Source organism: Corapipo altera, unplaced genomic scaffold (assembly GCF_003945725.1).
Source record: "Corapipo altera isolate COAL_440 unplaced genomic scaffold, ASM394572v1 255, whole genome shotgun sequence".
Taxonomy (NCBI): domain Eukaryota; kingdom Metazoa; phylum Chordata; class Aves; order Passeriformes; family Pipridae; genus Corapipo; species Corapipo altera.
In genome coordinates, this window is record NW_020884929.1 from 3,040,334 (window position 1) to 3,065,453 (window position 25,120).

The following is a 25,120-nucleotide window of genomic DNA, read 5'->3' on the forward strand; positions in this document are numbered from 1 at the left end:
TAAACTGCATTTTACAGGTAGTAAGATTGCTGATTTAAGTTAGTTTATCTCAGTGTATATCCACATATAAAAAAAATTATCAAATTCTGAACTTTTGGTGGATTCTTGGCCCTAAAGAGAGAACCAACAAGTGCCATTACTGTCTTCATTTGTTCCTGCCTCAGCCACAGTTTAATCCCAGGGACCATCCCAGTGAGACACAGACCTGGGGAGTGGCCTCTCTACAAAAAATGCTGAAAATTATTGTGACTCTTTTGATTTATGATCTCCAACAAAGCTGCTAAACAGGCTTTCCGAGATAAAGCTGAAGTATCCTGATTGATTACAGCCAAACATTTATCTTTGGTCTTAACCAACTCCTGTTCAGACATACTGGCAAGTAGGCACCCTAAAAACTGTCCATCCCTTGACTAACCTGAACCCACAGTGAAAGATTTTTGTTGCTGATGTTTGTTTCCATCAAAATAAATAGGAATGTTGATCGGTAATTTAAAGCTGGCCACTTTAAAGAATGCTAATTAATGAATAAGAAAACCTCCTTGCAAAATCTGTTGCAAATGACCACAAAATACTTGGGGGATGGATAAAATCTTTTCGAGTTATTTCTTTGTTGCATCGTCTTTTGAAATGGTGACAGGTCCTTGTGGGCTCTCTGCTCTTGCACTCAGGATGAAATGCAGTTAAGCAAACTAATATCCAGGTTTTTTTCCCCACAACAGAAAGACTGAGCTTTTCCATTCCAGACATAAAAGGTAGAGGGAAAGGTAAACCAAAACCAATCCAAAAAAAAAAAATTAAAAAAAAAAAAAAGGTGACAAGAACCTAAATTCAGTGTGTAATTCTGTGTTTTCCTGGTGTTTTGCAGGTAAGTACAAGAATTTACAGGTCAAAAATTTATTCAAATCCTCCTTTTATTTGTTGAAGTAAACAAGAAATGACATTTCAGGCTTAGGTAAGGTTATTTTTTTGGGGTTGTTTATTGATGGTTCTGAAGACTTTTCTTTCCTGCAGCCATTCTATATGTAATTATTTAGAAATTTATATAATTTTATGAGGAATTTGTATATCAAAGAGATATTTCTACGTTATTTATTTATCAGTATGACATTTAAAGAGTAATTGCTTCACCTGGATTATGGCTTTTCCTCTCCTTATTTAGTTCCACACTGTACACAATTTGTAGCTTTTAAACAGAAATATCTTATTTTTAAATGACCGCTTTTCTATTAGTTTTGTGCTAACCTATTGTTTCTGTAATTAGCATTTAATTTTACCATCACTGACAAGGATTAAGGGATGAGGAAAAGCAGGTCATTTACTTAGTTCAGCTGATGTATGTGCAGGTTTTTTCTTTTTTTCATTGTTAGTCTCTTTAATAGTCCAAAGACAGAGGGAATTAAGAAAATTATAAACTGGAGAAGTTGCCTTGGAGATCAAGACTGCAACTGAAGCTACTTTAGTCTTCTTTTCTAAATTCTCTATACTCCAACTCGGAGTTCAGGATGTGAACCATTTGTCACAACCATTAAATTTTTGATGTTTCCAAAAATTAAATGCCATACCTTTATCCCCTGGCACTTTACTCTGGTGTCTGTTCCTGAAGGGAGGAAAGAGAGATTGCAGTTTTTACTGCCAATAGGGGATTCTATTTGTAATTTTGTAGCCTAAAAGTAGCACTCTGAGGTGCTCTATATGAGTAGCAAAACTGTATGGCCATTCCTTTGGAAGTGCTCAGATTTATCGGGAACATGCACCAAGGCATGAATGTGAACTGAGAAGCTGCAAGAAAGGCAGGTAGGAGCAGGCTGGCCTTTCCATTTGTGGACTCCTGCTGCCATCAGAGGGAATTTTGCACATTGAATTTTAGGACACTTAGGACAGAAGGCTGGCCCGTGTCTCTTCCAGATGGGAAAAAACCCCATCCCTCCAAATGTTTATCCTCTCACCTGCATGGTACCACATCTGTGGTACCAAATCTCGTGATACACACCTACATGCCTGAAGGGATTTTGAATGCAGGAAGATCCCCTTTTTATCCTTGGGCTTGTGGAATTTGATTTTTGATTTTTTTTTTTAAGTAAGATATTCTTAAAAAAAAACAACATAGGCGATGACAAATTTTTGAAGTTCCTAGGTGTCTGTTGCTCCCAAAAGTTCTGTTCAGAAAACTTTGCCAGTCTGGCACTGCTCAGGATCTTAGTCCATCCCAAGCCACTGATAAATTGAGATTTAAAGAAAGGTACGATGACTCCCCATCTCATTCCTAATGACAGAATGCTGTTATCATGGACTACCAACTTGAAACCCACTTGTCAGAATTCTGGAAAAATAACCAAAAATTCATTTTTGGTCAAAACACATCATCACTGTAGTCCTTTCATAATCCAATTTGGCGAGAGCTTTTGCACCCTGAGCCTCTCATTGGAACTTACTGATGAGGGCACTGTAGGACAGAGCACTCCAGAGGCATCTCCCGTTGGCCTGTCATTTAAACAAGTGGGTTTTAGCTCAGAGCTGAACTTTTCACAGCGTGTTTTACTGAACACATCGTGCCTTGGCTCTGAATCAAATCTCTTGCAGTGTGAGGCCGTATGAGCCTGAACACCTCTGTGCTGCAGAGTGAATCAAAGAGAGAGGTGTTCTCTCTTCTGCTGGGTTAATCACTGTTGTTGTTTGGGTGTTTCTATGAGATGTTATTTTAATAAAGTGATCAAGCCTCAGTGAGCAGAAGGCATCTGAGAAGAACATCTATCTTTCTCCCATCCTCTTTTTAACTGAGACTGACTTCCTAGACTCCTTTACGCTCTTTAGAAATGGAGTCTTTTTGCTGCCTGCTATTATCTTTTGGAGCCAGTTTTTGGCCCAAATACTGCTTGAGTTGCAGAATTGTTACCTTTAAATCAAGCTTTCCAATGTTTCAGGCACATTTTGTTTAAATACAAAAATCTACCTTTCCCTTACAATGACAGCATCTTGCAAAATGACATAAAATGTCTTTTGACAGGTTTGCCAAAAATGACCAGGAGAATATTTATGATTAAAATGCAAAAATGTCTTCATTTAAAAAAAAAAAAAATTAAAAAATCAGTCCTGTGTTCTCCTTAATGCATAAAACAGATTTTCACTGCACGTACGATATACAATTCTTAATCCTGGAAAAAGAGTGAAGTTTATTGTGGATAGTTTTCCTGCAGTCTCTGAATGAGAGCAGAACAAACAGTTTACTCAGCTCAGGTGCGAGGGAAAACATCAGGGTCAGAATAAAGATCGTTTTCAAAAGTGGTTTTTCAAAATCATTGAATTTAGACTTGTCAGCCCTTTCAAATATTATGTCCTTAAAGTGGATTTTTTTTTGTGGTTTGTGTATGCTGGCTCTTTCCTTTTAGCTTCTTTACTCATTTTAAATGTCAGAGTGTGGTGATTCCCCTTCGGAAACTGGGCACGTGCCAAACATAATGCTCCTGTAACTGAGCATCCGTCCATTAGTGCTGCAGGAAGGCTGAGGGTGATGTTTCCTGGTGAAGGAGGCCTCAAACTCTGCTGGTGGGGTGTGGAGAGGGGGAAAGAGGAAGCCAAAGTGTATATCTGGTGTTTTGCCTGGGAAAATGAAGTTCAGTGATGGACACAAGTTTGTGGGCTGGAGAACCGTCTCTCCCTATTGCAACAGGTGAGTGTGGGGCCTGTGAGGGGCCTCACCCTGAAGGCTTTTGGTTGTTTCTGGCTCTGCCAGAGAAAACAGCTGATGGGTAGGTGAAACAGTATTGCCAGCACTAGAAATGCCAGTGCCTGGGGGTTGTGGTATCCCAGTATCTGGTGGTAGCTAGGAGAGAACTAAGGAGGAATTGTACCTGGAAGATGGAATCACATATGTGCCCGGAAGGCAGGCACCCACCGTCACAACCTTGGCAAAAGCCCCTGGGAGAACTAGTGAAAAGCAGGCATAAAGAACTTGCCTTGCTTCCTGTGATCCCAAAGCTGGGATAAAACTAAATGTGTTTCCTCACCCTTCTGAATTTTAAGATGACTCCTGTGCTGATGCAGTCAGTGCCATGGGAAGTGGCTTGCTGTGGGAGCAGAGGTACTTTTGGAAAATTGGTTTTTGCATTGTGACCCTTTTGTATTTAATGTTGTTGTTCTAGTTGCAGTGAATTGCAATAATTTTTGTCTCCTGTGAACCCCAAAATCTTTAGCTTTTGCTGGTGCCTTTTTTGTTTTCTTTGGCATGAAAGAAAACACCATAGCTGATGTAATGTGTGCGATTTGATAAGGAGCTTTCCTGAGGGAGTAGGTGCAAGAGGCATGTAGGATTGCAGTTGTAGTTGGGCATGTTTTGCATGGCAGGTTAACATCTGGAAGACAAATATTCCAAGTGAAACCTACCTCTAATCTTGGGATTTGTGTCTGCTGTTTCGCTACCTGTTCATTCATTAATCTTCTCTGCAGCCATGCGTTTTCACCAGGGCTTTATACGTTGTGTGTTAAATATTTTAAATGGTGTCATTCTTCCCTGCAGTCTTAAATCCAACAGCTCCAGAGCCCTGATAGGAGAAGGAGATGTGTGTTTTCTCTGTGGTGAGGGGGAGAGAGGAGCCCCACTCTGTGTTTGCATGGCAGGCCTCCAGCAAGAGTGCAGGTGTTGCAAGAGGAGGCAATGGCAACCAGATGACATTCCTTCCCCTTGAACTAGTGTGGAGCCATTGCTCAAACAGATTGTGGGTCCAGCAGTTGGACTGGATGATCTTAAAGGTTCATTTCCAACCTAAATGATTCTGTGATTCCTTCCAACAAAATTTCAGGCTAGTGTGTTGTCTGCACGTGCCTGTGTAAAATCCATGGCAATAGAGCTTGGGTTCATCCAACTAAAAGATGAGAGGAGTAGAATCACTCTTGGCAAACATTGGAAAGATACTAGAAGATGGTCCAGAGAGTGATTTATCCTGGCTGAGAGCTAAACTACCTTTCTGGAGGTGCTGAAGGGGCAGCTGATATCAAGAGAGGCCTTAAGCACTTATTTAGAGAAAGTGCCTCGAGGTAGGTGAAAGGAATTGAGAGCAGCAACTCTCAAAATACTGAGAAAAATGTTTTATCATCTTGTGCAAATATATCCTGTTTGCATAAATGTTTCTGGAAATGCCATTGGTATCTTCCTCTCATACCTGTGTGTGTGTGTGGGATGGCAATGTGCTCTTAACCACACAACCCCTGATTTTTTTTATCTCCTTTACCAATACAGAGGAGTTTTCACATCCCTCTTTGGTAAAATGGCTCTGCATCAGCCAAGTGTGGAAAGGGCTTTGATAACCTTCAAGGTGAAACACTTGTCAGCTCTCACTTTATCCAGGAAAGGATTATCTGGGCTGTGGAATAATGAGGTCATGTCTTTCCTCCACACCGCTGGCAAGAGCTTCAAATTTCACACAGGAGCAGCTGCTTACATCAAGCCTGCTCTGCTTAATGCTGCTTAAAGCTACCCCCCTTCTCTGTCAGCGAGTTCTCCCCAAACTGAGGGTGTGAAACGTGTTCACACAGCCTTGTTTGCAGGACGTGTGAGGGGTTTTCATGGTGCTTGGGTTGCTGTCTTGCCCCAGAGTTGGTTGGGTTGGATGCAAGAGTGCAGGATGCAAGCAGCAGAATGATTTGTGTGTGCTGCTGCAGCAACAAACACTGCCTGTGAGGGATGTAGAGGAGGATTTGGTGGGTGGCTGGACCAAAGCCATGTAGCTCTTTGCAGGTGAGTGTCCCATCCTCAGCTTGCTGCACTGCCTCGGGTCTAAACCTGCAGCTTTAATGCAGAGCTGTTGCACTGAGAGTGGCCACGGACATGAAAGATCCCTAAAGCACACAAATTGTGGGTGTTAAAGCCTATGGGTGCTTAAGTAGATTAGCAAACAAACAAATCCTTTAATATTCTGGAATGCTTCCTCACCACCTAAGTAGGGATTATTCCACCAAGCCAGCAAATTCTACCCTTCTACCTAGTGTACAGTCTGCCCTGCAGATAACTGTGCTCTTTAATAAGCAGTTCTCTTAGGCTAAAAAAAAAAAAAAAGGAAAAAAGAAAAATATGAAAGCATCTTGAAAACTTCAAGAAAAGTACAAAAATGGGAGAGACACCTGTTAAAAATGTTCAAGACCCCGTGAAAATTGAGGTTACTACAGTGCTGGCAGTAGCACACATAGGATGCTGCACCAGAAAGGTCCCTACAGCAGAAAAACATTAGTCTTAAAATTTGTTTTACAGAACTCTCCACCCTTTTTTTGTACAGATATGTGACATAGCTCATCCACCACTTTCTTCCTTGCACTGTAAAAATCTTGGTTAAACTGTCAGCTTTTTATCTGAAACATGTAGAAACAACTGGTTACCTTGGTCTGATTCCTCTTCCAGGCTTTCATCATCTGTAATTTTGGTAAAAAGCTGCTTTTGTTGATGTGTAATGCATCATAGTAACCGGTTACACTTTTACTACAAAAGGGTGTTTTATTTTCCCGAGGGATGAATAGTAATCAAGGATCAGCTGGTAGTGCCAAGTGCCTTGATAACACAATTGGCTGCATACAGCTTTGTTAGGCCCCTTCCTGCTTGCCGGGGAGACTTAAGAGAAGATGTTGGGAGAGCTGTTCTTTACCTACTTGGCTGTTGGGGAGCTGAATTTTGGGATCACTTTGTCTGCTGGGTGAGAAGGTAAGCTCCTGCTTTGAGCACGTGAAGCCCTTACTGATTAATGATGGTGAGGGGAGGGTGAAAGAGGAGAACAGATAGAGAGCATGCTTGAAAATAAACATGTGATTTGGGAAAATTACCCCGAAATTAATCACTGTCTGATTTTAATGTGGAGAGGTGAGGGGGCTGATGGAGTTGGAAGGAGACAGAAAGTGGGAATACTGATTCTAATCACAGTAGGGTCTGATTTGTGTTATTTTGATGCTGATTTAGGTGAGCTGGAGGAGGGCTACAGTGACCCTGGCCCTGTGGTAGGAAGTGTCTCACTGCTAAGCACAGAGTGGAATCTCTCTTTGATCTCATTAACCCCATCAGCACTGGATTAGCAGATGTGTTTCTGGAGCTTGACTCTCTCAGACACTTGAGGTGTATAGAAGGTGGCCGAGATTACTTCAGTAGAAAAAGGTAAGACACAGATTCTTCTCTTCTGAATTTTTGAGAAAATTTAGTATCTAGTAGAGGTATCATGAGGGAGGAGGGGAATTGTTCCCCTTTTCTCAATGAGAAGAGGATATGTTGGGAGAATAAAAATCTAAGAAAAAGCAGGGAGGAAGAGAGATGAGTAGAAAGCACGTGTGGACAGTTTCCTCCTTTCTTCAAAGTCTGCTCATTGTTTGTTTCTAAACTCCACAAGAAAAACAATGAGATGGAGAAGAAGGAAAACCCGCAGCAACAATAACAGGAAGAGCATCTTGGAGATGGTTTTGCACAAAGGTGGGCTTTATGTCTTGCAGTCAGTTCTGTTAGGACTGGACTTAGCCTGAATTTTTTGGGAATAGTCAATATCCTTAAGTGCCCTATAATTTTAAGCTGGATTTATCCTAATGCATTGTCTTGGGAAGAAGGGACACAAACCACAGAAGCTGAGACCAAGCTGTGCAGATCACTTTGAGATTTCTGATTAAAGAATAGAATATAAAAGTAAAGTTCTGTGTTAGCTCTAAAATTCCACTGTTACATCAATTAAAGATCCCCCTTCATGACCTTCATCGTGGTGTGTGTGAAGGGAAAATAATGGTGATTGTGGCTTGCTGAGACCCTCCAGTTGTAGCACACTTGTGCTGTCTTATGCGAGGGCTGGAGACAAAGCTCATATAATAACCTCAGGTTTTTAATCTCTGCAAAACATAATTAACTGTTTGAAAGGGTGGTTGGAGGGTTAAGCTAGGAAGAATAGACTAGTAGTATAATAACATCCATATTAAAAATAAAAAAAACCCCAACCAACACAGATGTAACGTGTTATATAATCTGTGTTAAACTTGCTCTGGGAAACCCTCCAAGAGCCAATGTCAGTCTCCATTTTGTACAAGTCTGTACATAACCTCTATAAGAATTCGTGTGAAGTTGGGTGGGGAGACAGTGAAAGAAAAAGTCAGAACAGAATGTAGCCTGACCAAAGTCTTTCTGTGGCGGCGCACTCAGAGCAGGGACGGAGGGACGTTTGTTCCTTCGCGGGTCTTTCCGCCAATCCACCCCCTCGGCACAGGTGGTTTCCAGAGCCTTGTCCCTGGCAGTGAGCTTCCCATCACCATCACATCTCACTCATCCTCAAGCAGCAGTCTGAAAGGCTTCTAGGTGTATTAACCTCTTAAGTAATTACTGGTTTGAGATGTTATGTTAAAAAATAGCCACCCTTCTCTCAGCAGGGTGCTGCCGTGCCTCTGGGAACCATGTAGTGTGTTGTCTCTGGCCCTGTCAGCCACACAGATGGTGCCTATCAGCTTGTGTTTGTTGCTTGATTTAATGATCACTAATAAATAATATATATAATAATAATAATAATATATGGACCATGCCACAGAGTGACTTGTTCTCCAGGAGCTCGGTCATTGTTTATGTTACCATTCACTTACTTCTAATCAGAGACTAACTTGGAGCAAAGTTTGAAGCATGTTGTTTGGATACAAGGGGGAAAGGTGCTGAAAACAGAGGAATTACAGTAATGTGTCCTTTTGTGAAATGTCAAAGAAGCTTTTAACACATTTCTGACAAAAGACAAGTCCATCTGTACCGATCTACTCCTCCCACTGAGCTCCTGTCAACTTCTGTTCCGTCCTTTCCACTGTCCTCCTTCCCTTGAACTACTGTCATGACACCTTTGGAAGCCATTTCTCTTAATAGAGATGTTGTAATGCTGCTTCCTTCCCATTCCCTGCCAGGAAGGATTGTTTTCCTCAAGCAGCAAGTAGCGCTGAAAATATTGATGATGTGGAAGTGATTTGGAACATGGCACATTTCCCCAAACAAACGAGTGATGCAGTAACATTCATAAGCTTTGGCTGAAGGCAGTGGGATATCCAGAGAAATGTGTAAGGAGATCAAGATTTGACTTTCCTGCTTTCATTTGCCTAAGGCCAGACTTCCTCTGATAAAGACATGAAGTTCTCCCCAGGGAAACAAAACTGTGACAAAGTGTATTGCAAAAAGTTACATCGTGTTTGGCTTTGCAAACAGCTCAGTTGATCTCCAAGAGTTTGACTCTTCAGTGAGGCTGTGACACTCATTTTGTATTATCAAGATTAAAAATGCATTTGACCTTTGTGAAGTCCACAGCACTGGGAACTCCAGTGTCTTTATTTTTAGCCAGAACCTGACTGAGCAGCATTTCAAGCATTCACTTGAAATCAAGTGAAATACACTGAGAAAATATATATATATATATATTTTATTTTTTTTTTAGTTCAAAGCCTAAGTTTATAACAGAGCCAATGGGTGAGCCATCTTCTGTCTTAACTATCTTTAATAGCCACAGTAGAGCTAGTTCAGCTGTTCCCCAAGGAACAAATTTGAAGTAAACAGTGAATAATTCCACATTTAATGCATCTCTCACATTTGCTTTGCATCTCTGTAGGTACAAACCAGTATACATAAGGGCATCTGAGTACCTAACTGCACATGGAAAGATGGATATGACTCCTAAGTCATGCATACCTTGGAAGTTCTCAGCTTCTCAGCTTGCTTTTCCTGACATGTTTTTTCCTTTCAACCTCCCTTTTCTTTGCCCAGGGAGGTTAGACAATAGGAACTCTCCCTTCCTGCCTTAGAAAGAACTCTCTGATCAAATGATTCTGTGTCTTCCTAAGAAGTGCTGAGTACTGTTACTTTAAAGCAGTTGGTACCCTGGAAAATTAAGTCTACAGCAGCTAATGAGTCTTCAGGAGTGTTTGTAATTGATTCAAAGTTGTTGTTTTTTCATGTGGCAAGTTTAAAAAATACAGCAAATGGTTTTGAAAGGTAATTCTTGACACCAGTCCAGCTTCAAAAATGTTGTTTTCCATTTACTTCCCATGTTTCAAACTGTTTTTGTGTGATGAAATATGAGTAGTGCTACTGCTATGCTCTTGCAGACTTGTGGTGAGAGATCTTTTCCATGTCTTTTCAACCATAAAAGAGAAAAAGAAAGGTGTGGTGTTGGTTTGTTTGGGTTTTTTCCCTGTACAGTACCCTCAGCATAGACTCAGAGTATGGTAAAATATACTGAAAATTGGATCTTACTTGCGGAAGGTTTCAATTTTCTGAAAATGGGGCATTTGGAGGAGAATTAGAAAAGTCATGTCAGTTTGCTATGAGGACAGAGTGGTGTTTAAGTTCTAACAGATTGATGTTTAGGTTTTGATAATTGCCCTCTACAGAGCTGAAATCCAGCCTGGTGATGACAGGTATTTCACTACTTTGAGAGGAATGGACATAAATAATAGCTGAGCAGTTGACCTCAATATCTGCTGAAGCTGAGGATGACCTTTTTTAAATACCCAGAGGTCTCTGTCTGGCCTTCCATGTAGAAAAGACTAGAACACACTGGGGAACTGTTATCAGGGATTTTTTTTCTTTTATTTAATAAACAGGACGTGGAATTACTGCAAAGACCGCCAGGCAATGATGTCCACAGTTCTAAGCTAAGGTAAAATGTGCTTTCTGTTTTTCAGCTGGGCACACTTGGCAATTTTGTCTTTATTCAGAGGCTTTTTAGGTTGGATTATGCCACTGTAAATCTACATGAATACCAACAGTGCAGTCCCTCCCTTGTGAATGCTTCAGTATTCCGGCAATGCTCCAAGAACTGTCACCTTGCAGTAGCATCACTGCAGTGTTCTGGAAGGTTAGTGGGTTACTTTAGGTGGAAATTCCATTTTCTGCATAGATTTTCAAAACTGCTGACCTTGGGAAGCAACAGATACAGGATCCTCATCAGGCTTTGAGGTGCTTTAAGCAGGGTACGTTTCAGTAGAAGGTGTGGCCTTTATACTTCGCAGTTCTTTTTGGCTTTTCAAGAACAATGTTTGATTGGTCGCAGAGAGAAACAAGAATCACAGGAGTGGTTTCAAAATAGAGGGTTATTGAGGGAATGGAAGAGAGGGGCCACCCTCCTCCCCAACACACACACACACAGAGCTTTTGGTGTCATAACCTCCCCGTGTTAAGTGTGTGTCTGTACACGTCCTGCTGGGTGAGAGCCAGCAGGAGAGGCAGTGCAAGCGTTCCCTATGGCCTGTGTGGAATTGGAGCAGCACAGCTACAGCCTGTCTCCCACCCCGATGGAAATGAGGGGGGTTTACATTAGCAGCGTGACAGTATGTGCATGGGCATGTGTGTTTTATGTTCTTCGTTGTCAAGGGTTTTCCCAGTTCTTTTTGGTGGGAGAAATCTGGCCTTTTCAACCCAAAAGCTCTTTGAGGGATGGTATTTTTTAATACTATCTCCAAAAGGAAGCCTCCTGACTTCATCAATCCCAAAGGAAACCGGTAATAACTTTGATTTCCCTAGGAGCAGAATCCAGCCCTTGACACTGAATATTCCTTGGCAGGTAGTTTTTGTTATTGTAGAGCACAGTTTCAAGATGTGACTAGCAAGCTCTCCTGGAGTACAACAGACCTGAGTACAACATGCAAGGGGCCCTTGACACTTGAATTGCCAAATGCAAAACAGAATCTCTCAGAGAAGTAAGACAGAGAAAATGAGAAAAGGAAGAAAAAATGCAGGTGAATAACAAATTATATTTTATCATTCTCACAATGGGATGCAACAAAATACCGGTGAGGTCACTGTGGAGTTGTAGTGAGAGATTTTCCATGTCTTTTCCACCATAAAAGAGTAAAGCAAAGGTGTGAGGTTTGTTTGTTTGTTTTTTCCTGTGAGAAGTCAAAATCTGTAAATATTTATGTACTGAAGTGGATGATGCTGCAGCCAGAAATCCATGTTGCATGTTCCTTTTCCTGTAGCCAATTTCTGATCCAAAAGCAATGACAACACCTAAGCTGTTTGAGAACTGGCTCTCTAGGCACACACTTTTATAGCATCATTTGGTATCATACACCTGTGCAAAGGCTCAGGGGAAGAAGTTTCTGTGAAAAGAACCCCTTGGTGCAAACTTCTCATCATGGGATCCGTGGAAAAGCTTCCTCCCTGTTTGCATTCCAGGGAATCCAAGGTGGTCTGTTAAAATCTCACTGAAATGCCTTTTGACTGGTAAAGCAGAACCAAGAACGTGACATAGATGTTAAGTTACTGCTTCTCCACAGAAGCTCCTACGGCCGTGGAGGGAACCTAAACTTTGGTTGTTGACACACCGTTCTTGAGAACGACAAGAGAGATTGTGTTCATTAGGCCAACCCCATCACTCTTGCTAAAAGCAGGCTCAGGTTTCCATGTATATTTTCAAATCAAATTAGAAACGCTGCTGCTGAGACCTCCTTCAGCTGACAGTGACGGATTGCACAACCTGATAAACAGGAGGCATTCCTGGAGCTGTGCTAACACCCGAGTCACCACAAGTGGTTGGATAATAGAAATCACACACAGAGCCATGTATTTAAATTAGCAGAGAGCTTTACCTCTTCCTCCAATAAAGCAGCCCACACCTGGGGAGCGGCCACTTCTCCAACAGCAATGGGAAAGGTTCGTTTCTGTGCAAGGACTCGTGTCTTAGTGGGTAGTAAAAGGCAATTTGCTTAGTGATAAGGCAGGAAACAATGAGTTGCAGGTAGCATAATTTACAATAGATGTGAACAAGTTATTTTTGCTATTAAGCAATAATGACAATTTTCCTTTTTTCATGTTTTTTTTTAATGCAGGCAGATGAAATAATATTAGTTAAATAGTTAACAATGAATGCAAAGTAACAAAGACATGGTCAGTACCTTAGCAGAGTGTCTTGTGGAAGCGCAGACAATTAGTGTAGCAGCTAAACATGAAGGCTACAGAGACAGTTCTCCGAGGAAGAATTAAACTTGTTCAGGAAACAAATAACTGTGGATACCTGAAGGAGAGAGGTAAAGGTACCCATTGCCTTTATGGCAAGTGAATAGTGAAAAATGAAGAGACAGGCCGTGGCCTGCACTTACGAGAATGAAGCTTTGCCTCTTGTTACCCAAGGAAAACACTGGTTTCTCTGATATGGTGCAAAAGATGGGGAAGGGAAAGCATGTTCTCAAACTCTCAACCTATTGTACAGACCCTGGCATTTTCTTTCTGTTTAGTTTGTGCTGAATTTGGGCACAGACCTTGTTCTGCTGCGTTTCCCCTGTGCTTTGATTCCACGTTTGAGTGCTCCTGAAGTAGGTTCACGCTGAGGTTCGTCCCTTTGTTCTCAGGTTTGCCTGGCTGCTGCCTGTTACTGTCTCTTCTGCCCCTAAGAAAAACTGATGTTATCTTTTGAAGTGAAAACCCCATGTTCTATTTGTAACTGAGGGTTTCCTGTGTGCCCTTCCCCAGCCTGCGCAGTGACGCCAAGGGGTAGCGGCGCACGGGCTGCGCTTCTTCAGAGAGCTTTGAGAGCAGTCCCTGCACAGAAGCTGAAGAAATCCCCAGCTACTGGTGCCTTTGATCTCAGATAAAGGTCAACCTGTCTGGCAGAAAGTGTGATCGGAAACGCTACCACATCAGCCTTCACTTTCTCTTCCTTACCCTGAAGTGATTCACTGTACCTGTCAGGGTAGTCCTTCACCACAGCACCCGTGGTTTTTACTTCGGCTCTTGGGAATACCTTCATTCATCTCATGCTCCAGCTTAAGCCAGGACTGCCAAGAATTTCTGTGAGCTGCTAAGAAACTGTCCACAGTGCTTATGATTAGAGTGGTGTTTCATAACTACTGTAGGATTTGATTTTGTTGGTTTGCTGGGGTTTTCCTAATTATAGAATCAATTAGGCTGGAAAAGACCTTTAAGATCATTGAGTTCAGCCATCAACCCAGCACTGCCAAGTCACCACTAAACCATGTCCCTAAGTACCACATCTGCATACCTTTTAAATCCCTCCACAGTTGGTGACTCAACCACCTCCCTGGGCAGCCTGTTCCAGTGCTTTTGGTGAAGAAATTTTTCATAATTTCCAATCTAAACCTTCACTGGTGAACTTCAGGCTGTTTCCACTTGTCTTGTAGTATTTGTAGGCCTACTAGTGTGTTAAAAAGTCAGTTATGGTGGTGTCGCACCAACAAGCACATACTGGTTCCTTGCACTGAGAGTTTCTGAGGCTCTTTGAGCATTAACACCTACAAAGTTCCATCGAGTGCAACCTCAAAGCTCTGGGGAGCTGCAGGTTCCAGTTGTTTCTCCTGACACCCACCTCTGCAAGATCATCGCTGCATGGCTGGTGGGGGGAATACCTGACTTACACATGCTACAGGTAAGGCTGGCACAACAATTCTGTTTGTAATTTCATTATAAATGCTAATGTGTGTGGGATTTTTTAATTGCTTTTGAATTCCTCTTAACTTCAGAAGTGTTGATGCATCTGTGGAGATTGGTTACTAACTGATAAGTAACTTGCACAAAGGGAAACGCATTATCTGCTGAGTTTCCTCAAAGCCATATTGGCTTTGTGACTGGGAGTGAGTGCATGTCCTCCTTCTGGACTGGGATCTGTGCCTTAGCAAGGGCTAAGAGATACTGCTTAGGGCGATTTATAATGGTATTCCCAGGTGGGAAGCAGTTTCTCATTACTGATAGTGGGAGGATCACAGTTTATCCGATTCATCTTTACAAAGGTATAGTTTGCTACCTATAAAGGTCAGTCAAGTGACCTAGAAATAAAAGTTGCTTCTAGGGGTGGATTAGGAAGAAAAGCAACCAAAAACCTAAAGATGGACTCTGCTTTTATTCTGCCCAATGTGCCTTTTGGCACGCTGAAGCTTGCATGAGGGAGAAGTAGCATCTGCCTGCAGAGGGTGGAGATTATCTCCAGTCTGTGATCCTCAAAGTGAAAGTGGAAATGGGAATTGAGTCACGGCTCTCAGCCATCGTTCAGTCCCTTGAACTCCGTTCTGGGAGGTTTTTTAGAAGGATTGACTTTGGGCATAGAGGGCTGGTCTCTCTTGACTTGTTGTCAGTGCAGGAGACGGGCACCTTTAGATGGCAGTTTGGAGATGGAAAATAACTTGGTTGCATCGGATTCCTGTCTGTGTGTCAATCCTCGAGTTCAGGCTGTGCCAGGATGTAGTCATAAGGTGTGTCAGCCCTCTTCCAAAGTGCCAGTTTATTCTCCAGAATGTAGCCCTCCTTTTTCTAACCCAAACTTCTGGCTGCTATAATTTCCAGGAAAAATCTAACGAGATGGCTTGTGTGAGGTGCAGGTATATCTGCTTGACTCTGTGGAGAGCCCTCTGAATCCACTGGAGGGTTTTCCCTTCTTTCAGTGAAGTATTAATTCGGGTGCCCGGTGATAGTAAACAGCTGCCAGTGTTCTTGGTGATTTTACTGACCCATTTAAGCCCAGTACTGTGTTTCTAAAATCAACCTCTTACACTTGGCATAGGTTTTTTAAGGTGGTATTAGTTTAGAGATGTGAAAAGAAAGGTGCTGAGATGTTTTTATGGTAGTATTCTAGGAAAAGTGCATATGGACTTCTGTGAGAACAAAGACAATTGCTAAATGTATTTTCAGTGGTGGAACAGAGCCCTGCTACCCCCAAAGGCTCCAAGATGGACTCACACCACCAAGGACTAACTCTGAAGGAGTAGGTTTTTTTCATTTTCTTAGTAATTTTGGGTCTTTGGTTGGATTTTTTTGTTGTTGTTGTTGTTAATTTGAACTCTGATAGGTTCCAAACTTATCAGATGGAGTTCACTGAAAATGGTTATGTAATTTGTGCTCGAGGTCTATCTGAGAATGCTTTTGGTGAGCAACCACATTTTCTAAATCCCCCAGCAACATTAATGCTGAATTGGGGTATTTTTATTCCATGCCAAAGATTTGTATGCCATTTTTTGCCCTTGAGCCTCTGTAATTGGCAGATGGTATTTGTGATTTGTCTATATCAGCAAACTGTTAATTACAAACTCAGAAGTATTAGAAGTCATATCATTACTAATATTAGTATTTTAGTATTCAGTATAGAACCTTTAATGCACAAAGATTTTATTTCCTAGAGAAATATGTGCTTGAGGTAAAGTTTTTGTATAATGATGAGATTTTCAAAATTTCAGTTTTGGTGTTCTTTCCAAGCTTAGTGAAGTTTAATGAAACACAACTGTGCTACGTCCATGAGTGTGAGCTGGGTGGACAGACTGTCACTGAGTGCCACCTCTGTACCAGTGTGTTCTGGTTTGTAGGGATTCTTTGCTTTTGGATGAACGTTCCTGCTAAGCAACTCCATGTATATTCTTTTTGTTGAGGCAAAAGGTGGGAGAATATGATTTGTGTGAAAGACACTGTAAAAAGCCAGTTAGAATGTTTCCGATAAACTTGGGGCTGCAGTGATGTTCAGCCAAGCACTGGAAGTCTCAACTTCTCCAATACTCTGCATGTTGTTATGAAATAATTCTCAGAATTTTGATGTCCTTTACATCATTTTCCCATATTCTTTTAGTTGCTTTTTAAAATTCTCCACTCAAAAAAAAAAAAAATAAAAAAATCAAAGATAGTATTTGGCCATAAAACTAATGGCTTGGAAGGCACCCCTGTACCTCTTCAGCACCATGGCAGGGATGCAGTGGTGAGCTTTGAATGGGACCTTGCTGAGGCTGGGCTGGAAAGGCGGGAGAGAAAGACAACCGGGTAAATAACCCGTGTCATGCCTCGGTGCTTCAGCGCCAGCTGTAACGCGGTGGGAAGCGCCGTTTCCTATCTCATGGAAGGATGACAGGAGCGAGTGCTTTCCGAGGTGCTCAGCTGCCTCTGTAACGGGCTGAAAGAAGCAGAAGATATCTTGTGAATATAAATAAGCGCGTGGCTGTTCCACCTGGCCAGACCCCGCTGGGAAGGCGCTGACGGTAAGAGACAGACCAGAATCTCTCTGCAGGGCTGTCAGGGGAGCGTGGCAGGACTTCAGCCCCTCGGCAGAGCCTCTGCGCGGCGGTGCCCCGGCGGCAGCGCGGCTGTGCCCGCCCGGCCGGCGCACGGGGGCGGCTGCGGGAGCGTGTGCGGGCCGGGCAGCGCCGGGACGAGCCCCCGGGGCGCTCCCTCTGCCGGCCGGGCCCCGGGGGCCGGGACAACGCGGGTCGGGGCCCGCAGAGGGGCCGGTTCTCCCTCCCGCCCCCGTCCCGGCGCGGAGAGCGGCGGTGACCCGCGCGGGGAGCGGCTCCCGGCGGGAGGGCGGGGAATCCACGCCGGGATTTCGGTGACACGCTGACATCAGGGGGGCGCGGCCGGCGGCGGGCGGGGGCTGCGCGCTGAAAGCGGCGGGGCGCGGCCCGGCTCACTCCGGCACGGCGGCGGGGCAGCGCGGAGCGGCCCCGGCACTGCCCCGGCGGCATCCGCGCCGCCAATGTGCCGCGGGAGGCGGGCGCTCACCCCGGCCCTAGGTAAGCCCGGGCGGCGCTCGCACAGCCCGTCCCGCCGGGTCAGGTGCGGGCGGGCGGCGGGGGCTCCCCGAGCCCGGGCTGCGCTCGGCTGGGCTGGGGGCGGCCGCCGGGCGAGGCGTGCGGGAGGTGCGGGAGAGCTGAGCTCCGCTGCGGGGCAGCGGGCGGGAGAGCCGGGGGGTCGGCTCCCCGGGCGAGCAGCGCCGAGCTGGTCGCGATTCGCTGGTCGTGTAGAACCTCCGGGTCGGTGCTTTGCCTGTCCCGCCCGACCTGACGGGGGGTCTCTCTGGCGTGACCCTCTCGGGATAGCGAGGAGCCTGCGGAGCCCCCGGTGCCAGGCTGCGGTGTGCGTGGCCACCAGGTTCTGCCCGTGCCCCGAGCCTGTCACCCGGCCCCCGGCAGCGACAGCCAGCACATGGCTGCGTGCAGGGAGCTCGCAGGGCCATTGCGCGCTGCCGCTGGCTTCGTTCGCAGCTTGCTCTGGAGAGCGAGAGCAGCTTCGTGGTTGGTTTAGAAAGGAAAAAAAAAAAAAAAAAAAAAGGGGGGCAAAAAACTGAAACGAAAAACCCCAACCAAAATTTCTCGCACCAGGGGTTGTGGTTGCACTTTGCCAGACGGGACTTGCGGCGAGGACCATGCGGTGAAGCCGAGCGCCGGAGCGGGACCGCAGCCCTGCACTCACGGGCCGAGGAGAACAAACAGCCCGAGCAGGAGCCGCGCACCCGCCGCCTCTTTCCAGAGACCTGCATCGCAACAGCTCCGCTGCCTGCCGCAGCCTGCCGCTGCCTGAGGCTCGATCCAGACACACCGCTCTGCAGGAAGGGCTGGATTTGCTGCCCGTCGCCTCCGGACCGAGAGCCCCGCTGCCGAAGCAGAGCACTGCTCCCCTGGGCGCCCCGCGGAGGAGCGAGCCCGGGGCGGGCGGCTGATGCTGACCCCCGGGAGAGGGGGGCTGCGCCGGGCAGCACAGCGGGGCTTCCCTCCGCTGGCCCACTAGGACGTGGAGATCGGCGAGCGAGGGCTGTGCGGGGACGAGGAGCGCAGCCCGCCGGCCTTCCCCGCCCCGCGGGGCCGGGAGGGCGAGGAGCCGGGGCCGCGGCCCCGCCGCCCCCCGCCCGCTGGATTTGCCGTTCCCGGTGACTCCCCGCAGATATATCAGTAAGTTGGGGACCCGCCGAGCGCTCGCAGCGGGGCCGGCGCTGCCGCGGCGAGCAGGTGCCGCGGGGCGCAGAGGCGCCCGCCTGGCGAGGGGCGGCCCCGGCCCCCCTCCCACCGGCCCCCTCCCGAAATACTGGGACCGGGATCCCGCGGGAGGGCTCGCGGGGGACCGCAGTGGGCTGGGAGCGAGCAGGAGGTCAAAAACACCCGGCAAACGCTCCTGGCAGGCGGGGGGCGGAGGGTGCCGGACCGCGGCGCGGGGAACCCCCGGGGCTGAGTGGCCTCTCTCCCCCCGGCGCTGCCGCTTTAAGCGCCGGGTATTCCGCCCTCCCGAGGCAGCGCCGGGCTGGGCTCTGCCCTCCCCTGCGGAAAGGAGAGAAGGAGGGAAAGAAAAATAAAAAAAAAAAAAAAAAGCCCATTTTCATTCATAACTTTTTTTTTTTTTTTTTTTTTCCCCTTTCCCCTCCTCTTCCTTCCTCTCCGTCAGCGCCGCGATCCGCTCCGCTCGGGGCGCAGAGGGCGCCGCGCCGCCGCCCGCCCGGGGCTGCGGGAGCGGGGCGGGACGGGGCGGGGGGGCTGGCGGCGCGTCCGAGCGGGTGCGGGGAAGGGGAGAGAAAGGAAGGGAAGGGGGATCCCACGCCCCGAGGTGTGCGGGGAGGGAGCGCAGCCCCGGGTGCAGAACCGTGAGGGCTCTCGCCGCCTGCACCGTACGTTGTTTTATTATTTTATCTTGCTTACTTTTATTTTATTGTCGGGGGGGGGGAACCAGTTTACGACCGATCTGCGCGGGGGTGGAGGTGGCTGGTTCAACTCTCGCCCCGGTCTGCAGCTGGGCTTGTCAGTCTGCGCCGCGTTGATGTTGCGCTTTCCCCCCAAAGATGGCACTGGATGTCTTTCGCATTTTCTTGGGATATTGTTTTTCATCCCCTGGGTAGCCCGGCTCCTGGCTGGTACAGCTGTAAATCTTTCCCTTTTCGCATTCATTCACCCTTGGTCTGTTGTGGATTTGTATTCAGTGCTCGTGAAGAAGGCGGCTTGTTGTGTGGGGTAGGAGGAAATTCTTTGCTGTGAGGGTGGTGAGGCCCTGGCACAGGTTGCCCAGAGAAGCTGTGGTTGCTCCATCCCTGGAAGTGTCCAAGGCCAGGTTGGATGGGGCTCTGAGCAACCTGGGCTAGTGGAAGGTGTCACTGCCCTTGGCCAGGGAGGTTGGAACTGGTTGGATGGTCTTTAAGGTCCCTTCCAACCCAAACCATTCTGAGATTGCATTTTATGAATTAGAAGTGAGCGTGTTTGGTTTTCTTTTTAATCTGGTGGCCCTAAAGCCCACACAGGTGACACTAGATGTAAAATGAAGTCTTTGACTGCTGGCTGAGCACAAAGACTTTGTGTCCTGGCAGAAGCTGTCGCTCACTGTTCATGCTGACTGTGTTAGAAGAAGCTTTCCTGTTCTTGTTGTCCCTGTTCTTCCACGACACAGTGCCCTTTTCTCTGTGGAGTGGGGAACAGCTCTGTGCTAGTTGTGTTCTGGGTAGATAAGACACTTTCTTAGGATTACTGGATGAATTTTGGAAATGCTAGATACCACTTAGCTTTCCCTGCTTTTCAGGTAAACAGGTATGACATCTTGGAGGGGAGTGAAAAGGGACTTTTCCTCTGGCTGACAGTAAAGAAAATCAGGTTTTTTTCTTTGGTTTCCTGTATAAGTGTGGCATTTAAATACTCAGCTAAATTTCTGTATAGGTCCAGAACTGTCACTGCAGTTTTCTGAGTGAGCATTGCAATCTTCATGTTGCCAGCTAGGCAGGATGAAAAGGGAAATATGTGACAGTTCTACTATTCTTCCACTATTTAAAAGACTAGAAGATGTTCTATTTATTTGAGAAGCTTTTAATCTGTCTGGTGAAAATGGATTTGTTCTTTGTTTGTGTTTTGAGGTTGTTGTTGGGGTTTTTTAATCTGCTCTTAACACTCTTAGGAATCCTCAGGTACTTTTTGTCTGACAGTTCATCTTAGCCTTTTCTACCCCATTTTTCTTTCACATCTTGGCCTGTGGTCAGGAAATACTTGAAAACAGGTTGTTTGCACCCTTGCTTTAATTTTATAAGGAGCCTGTTAGATCTGTAGGCTGAGTTACTTTCTCATAGAAAATGTCTTGGCCACTTGACAGCACTTAGTTCAGGACTCTGTAATGCATATACGTCACTTTAAGAAGGAGACTTTCCAAAGGCACTAGGAAGCAAATTTGTTGAGCTTTCTGATGCTGCAGATTCAGAGAGAAGAGAATTGGTCACGTTCCTTGCTCTGCCATGTGGAACACTAACACGGTGGTGTTCTTGCCTGTTTCCAACTCAGTTTTGGGGGCATTCAAAATTGCTATTGCTAGTTAGGCAGATGTTGAGTTCAGTAGCAAGGGAGAAGCACTTCCCATGACTTGCCAAGCAAGCATACCAGCTAATACTGGTTTTTTTTAGATGGCATGGGGTCTCCTTTGCATTCCTCATCTATGATGCCATATCCATGCTCTCCCCACTACTGGACTTTGGCCAGATCCTCAGCGTTGCTGTAATCCCCTGCTGAAAGAGATCAGTACCAGGTGGCTCAGGCAATTTGGGCTTTGTCAGATCATTTCTGTTTTCAGAAAGTCTCCGGTGCTTTATCCCTCTTCTGCCCTTGATCTTGTGTATGTGTGTGTACATGTACACACGCAGTGTTTATTTACACCTTCTGTCTTCTTCTTACTTTAGGGTTTCAGATGCATGCCAGGTTCCTGCTGAATGCCAGCAGTAGAGATCACTCCAGATGGAGCCCCAAGGTCAGCATGGCAGCGGCGGTTCCGTGGTGGTGATTCAGCAGCCCTCCTTGGACAGCCGGCAGCGCTTGGACTATGAAAGGGAGAGCCAGCCCACGACGATCTTGTCACTGGACCAGATCAAGGCCATCAGGGGTAGCAACGAATACACCGAAGGTCCTTCTGTGGTGAAAAAGTCTGCTCCGCGGACAGCACCGAGGCAGGAGAAGCATGAAAGGACTCACGAGATTATACCAATTAATGTGAATAATAATTACGAACACAGGTCCAGCCATGTGGGGCACGTGGCACATCAGCATAACGCGAGGGCTCCCGTCCTGAGCCGGTCGACCAGCACGGGGAGCGCGGCCAGCTCTGGGAGCAACAGCAGCGCCTCCTCGGAGCAAGGGCTGCTGGGGCGGTCACCCCCGTCCCGGCCGGGCTCCGGCCACAGATCCGATCGGACAATCCGGGCGCAGCCCAAGCAGTCGTCTCTGATTGTGGATGATCTGAAGGGTCCTTTGAAAGAGGACTTGACGCAGCACAAGTTCATCTGCGAACAGTGTGGGAAGTGCAAGTGCGGGGAGTGCACGGCGCCGAGGGCGCTGCCGTCCTGCCTGGCCTGCAACCGGCAGTGCCTGTGCTCGGCCGAGAGCATGGTGGAGTACGGCACCTGCATGTGCCTGGTCAAAGGGATCTTCTACCACTGTTCCAACGACGATGAAGGGGACTCTTACGCGGATAATCCCTGCTCCTGCTCCCAGTCACACTGCTGTTCTAGGTACCTGTGCATGGGAGCCATGTCCTTGTTCCTGCCTTGCTTGCTCTGCTACCCTCCGGCCAAAGGATGCCTAAAACTCTGCCGAGGATGCTACGACCGCGTCAATCGTCCGGGTTGCCGGTGCAAGAACTCCAACACAGTCTATTGTAAACTGGAGAGCTGCCCCTCCCGGGGTCAGGGCAAGCCCTCATGATTTTGGGAGGGAGGTTTACTTCCTCCAACTTCAGTTTTTCAGGTTGTAGCTGATTTTTTTTTTTTCCCCTTTCCTTCTTCCCCTTCCTCTCCCGTTTTGGGAGGACTGTTCTTTTCCTTTCCCTTCTGTCTCCCCAGCTTCAGATACACAAGTTCTTCCCTTTGCATCTTTGCTCTCCTCTTCCTATTGACTTGGCTGAGTGTGGAGCGTTTCACATAGTCGTTGCTGCTCTTTGGTAAGTGTGGACCTGGTATCTGCACCTGTTGCTCACTTGGGCAGGGTCTTTGAGTTTGTAACTGAACCACTCCTGAGAGAGACAGTGAGGGCTCACTGGGCTCTTGAAGCTTCTTGCTCTGTGAATATCTCTTCCCAAAGATGCTTTTCCTTCTCAGCAATTTATGTTGGTTTTTTTTTACTTAACCTTCCGGTAGCCAAGGAAGAATATCTTTCCTGAGTGAGCTGGATTGTGAAATAATTTTTTGTGTGTGTTCTTTCTGGAAAGGGATGTAAAATAAAGGCTTCACCAAATGAAAGGTCTGACTCTTCTATAAGCAGCCTGCTTCTTTTTGCATCTTTTTTTTCCCCACCCTCTCTTTTTGTCTGAACTTTCAGAACATTCTCATACCTGAGAATTACCCTGCCTCCTGCCTTTTTTTTTTTTTTTTTTTTACATTTTCAATGTAACTTCAGTTTTTGCTACACTGTGTAGATCTTCACATTGGAGACATTGTGGCTGCAGCATACTCATTTGTTTCTTTTGCTGTCCAATCTTTGAAGGATATTGCTCTCTCCACTCTCCTAATCCCGTTCTTATAGTCTGTCAGTATCAGCTGATATTAAAGTTGGTGGTGTTCATATATCCAAACAGCCTTCAGGTGTCATTGAGTCACCTAAATGTTCTTGAATCCTTCAAGTTTCTTGTGATCCTTTGGTTTAGTGAGTTTAGCTCTGCTCTGTACTTTATAATTTTATTCTGTCCCTGTTTTATTGCCTTAGCCACAAATTGTGGTCCTTTTTTGTATATTTTATGTATAAAACACAAAGTTGAATCCCAACTATTTTTAAGACAAAAGTCTGTTAAAACTTTTTTTATTGTAAAGAATATTTATTATGTGAATCTCTATTATTTTATGATATTTATTGCAAAAGACTTTGAAAATGTACTCATGTCTGAATATAACAAAATATCAATACTTAACGAAATAAGGATGACACGAAGAAAGTACATATGTTAACTATAATGCAGAAAATATATTAATTAATGAAAATGGCTCTTGAGTTCTTTTGTTACAACAACAGGCTGTGAGCTATGTGTGGAGTTTCTCCTTGAGGTCTGTCAGGTGGCAAATAACCTCCTATTGATACTTCAAAACCACTAGTCTGTGCTCTAGTTTATTTTACCTAATTTTAAGTTCACTAACTATATATCAAATAAGTTTTTTGCTATGGGATATTTAATACAATTGAATATATGTTGTGCTTAACAGTGCCAGAAAGTGGAGGCTCTATTTATTTATCAAAGCATTTGGAGGAATACAGTTGTGGAGGAGGAAACCACAACTTCCAAGTTCGTTGGTTTGTTTGTTTTTTTTTTTCCTTAAGGAATATCACATTAACATGTAAAGCCATTTTAAATTTTTCCTACATAAAACTTCCTGGCTGGTTAAATTGTGCAGCAACTGAAGAAATTAACCTCCCAAGCTCAAATCCAAATAAAAAGCAAGAGGCAGTATAAAAATAGTGGTTGTGTTGCTGCAGTTTTGCTAGCTTTGAAATTTGGGAATGTGTGTGTTTGGGCCTATGTCTATGGCTTATTTGGTTCTTTTCCCATACGTTTTCCAATGTCAGCTGAAACTATCTTCTGTCTTCAAATTAAAGGCTCTTAAGGGTGACCTAAGTGTCACAGCTACTTGTGGCCATTTAACACACATTCAACAGAAAAAGCTTTTCATTAGGAGTGAATGGGGAGACCTTATTCTTCTCCTCATGTGGGTCAAGGTTACATTGCAGTTCTCCTGAACTTAAAAGTTTATTAAATGGATGTAATTTCACATGGTGTTCAGAGTAAGTGGTTCTAGAGAAACTCCAGAACACAGTAATGACTTGACAAATGTGCCATATCTTGCTTTTTTGAGTCCTGATGCTTTGAATTGCCATATTCAAGCTGTCCTTACTCCCAGCACGCTGATGATTTGAATAAGCTCGTCTTTTTTAGTTAATGCTGTCAAAGCTGATTCAATGTCATGTAAAAGAGCTGACTGAAAAGCTGCATTTTTATCAAATGGCACAGATGACCTCTGGGAGGTATGAAGTGAAATGATCACGTGGCTACATCTAGGAAAGCCCTTGCTTTGCAGTGTGCATTTGGTACTGCTGCTCTCCCGGCCTCCGTGTGACAAATGTGTCGGGCTGGGAGACTTGTGGGGCAGTGGTGGACGTATAGGAATTCTGCTTTCCAAGATTTACTCTTCCTGAGATGAAGCAAAGCCAAGAGAAGAATGTTTCTGAGGAGCAGGCGACTTGCTTTGCACTACTTTGCCATCACTGATGCGTCTGTAACAGCAACAGCTGCAAACAGGCCTTGTGAGACAATGAAGTCCTTGTCCTGCAGTCGCCGCTGGTCAGATCTGTCCATTTGTAACTGTACTGACACCCAAAAACACCCAGCCAACTGCCTCTTCATAGCTGGATGGGGTCCAGCTCTGTGTTGAGTAAGTTTGCTCGAAGGGTGTAAGTT

General features: G+C 45.5%; 1 protein-coding gene across 4 annotated transcripts; it reads left to right on the top strand.

Moving 5' to 3' along the window:
* The first annotated feature begins 6,129 nt into the window (after positions 1-6,129).
* SPRY1 (sprouty RTK signaling antagonist 1) lies at positions 6,130-24,275 on the top strand. 4 transcript variants are annotated; one of them, XM_027658916.1, is made up of 3 exons: positions 6,130-6,685; positions 6,938-7,129; positions 21,366-24,275. In XM_027658916.1, the coding sequence occupies exon 3, from the start codon at positions 21,421-21,423 to the stop codon at positions 22,381-22,383; it is 963 nt and encodes a 320-aa protein (XP_027514717.1). In that variant the 5' UTR covers positions 6,130-6,685; positions 6,938-7,129; positions 21,366-21,420; the 3' UTR covers positions 22,384-24,275. The 4 variants fall into 4 exon arrangements, with proteins under 4 accessions (XP_027514717.1, XP_027514716.1, XP_027514718.1 ...); XM_027658915.1 differs by lacking the exons at positions 6,130-6,685; positions 6,938-7,129 and adding an exon at positions 18,518-18,621 and having other exon boundaries at positions 21,366-24,121; XM_027658917.1 differs by lacking the exons at positions 6,130-6,685; positions 6,938-7,129 and adding an exon at positions 19,266-19,328.
* Positions 24,276-25,120: the final 845 nt, after the last annotated feature.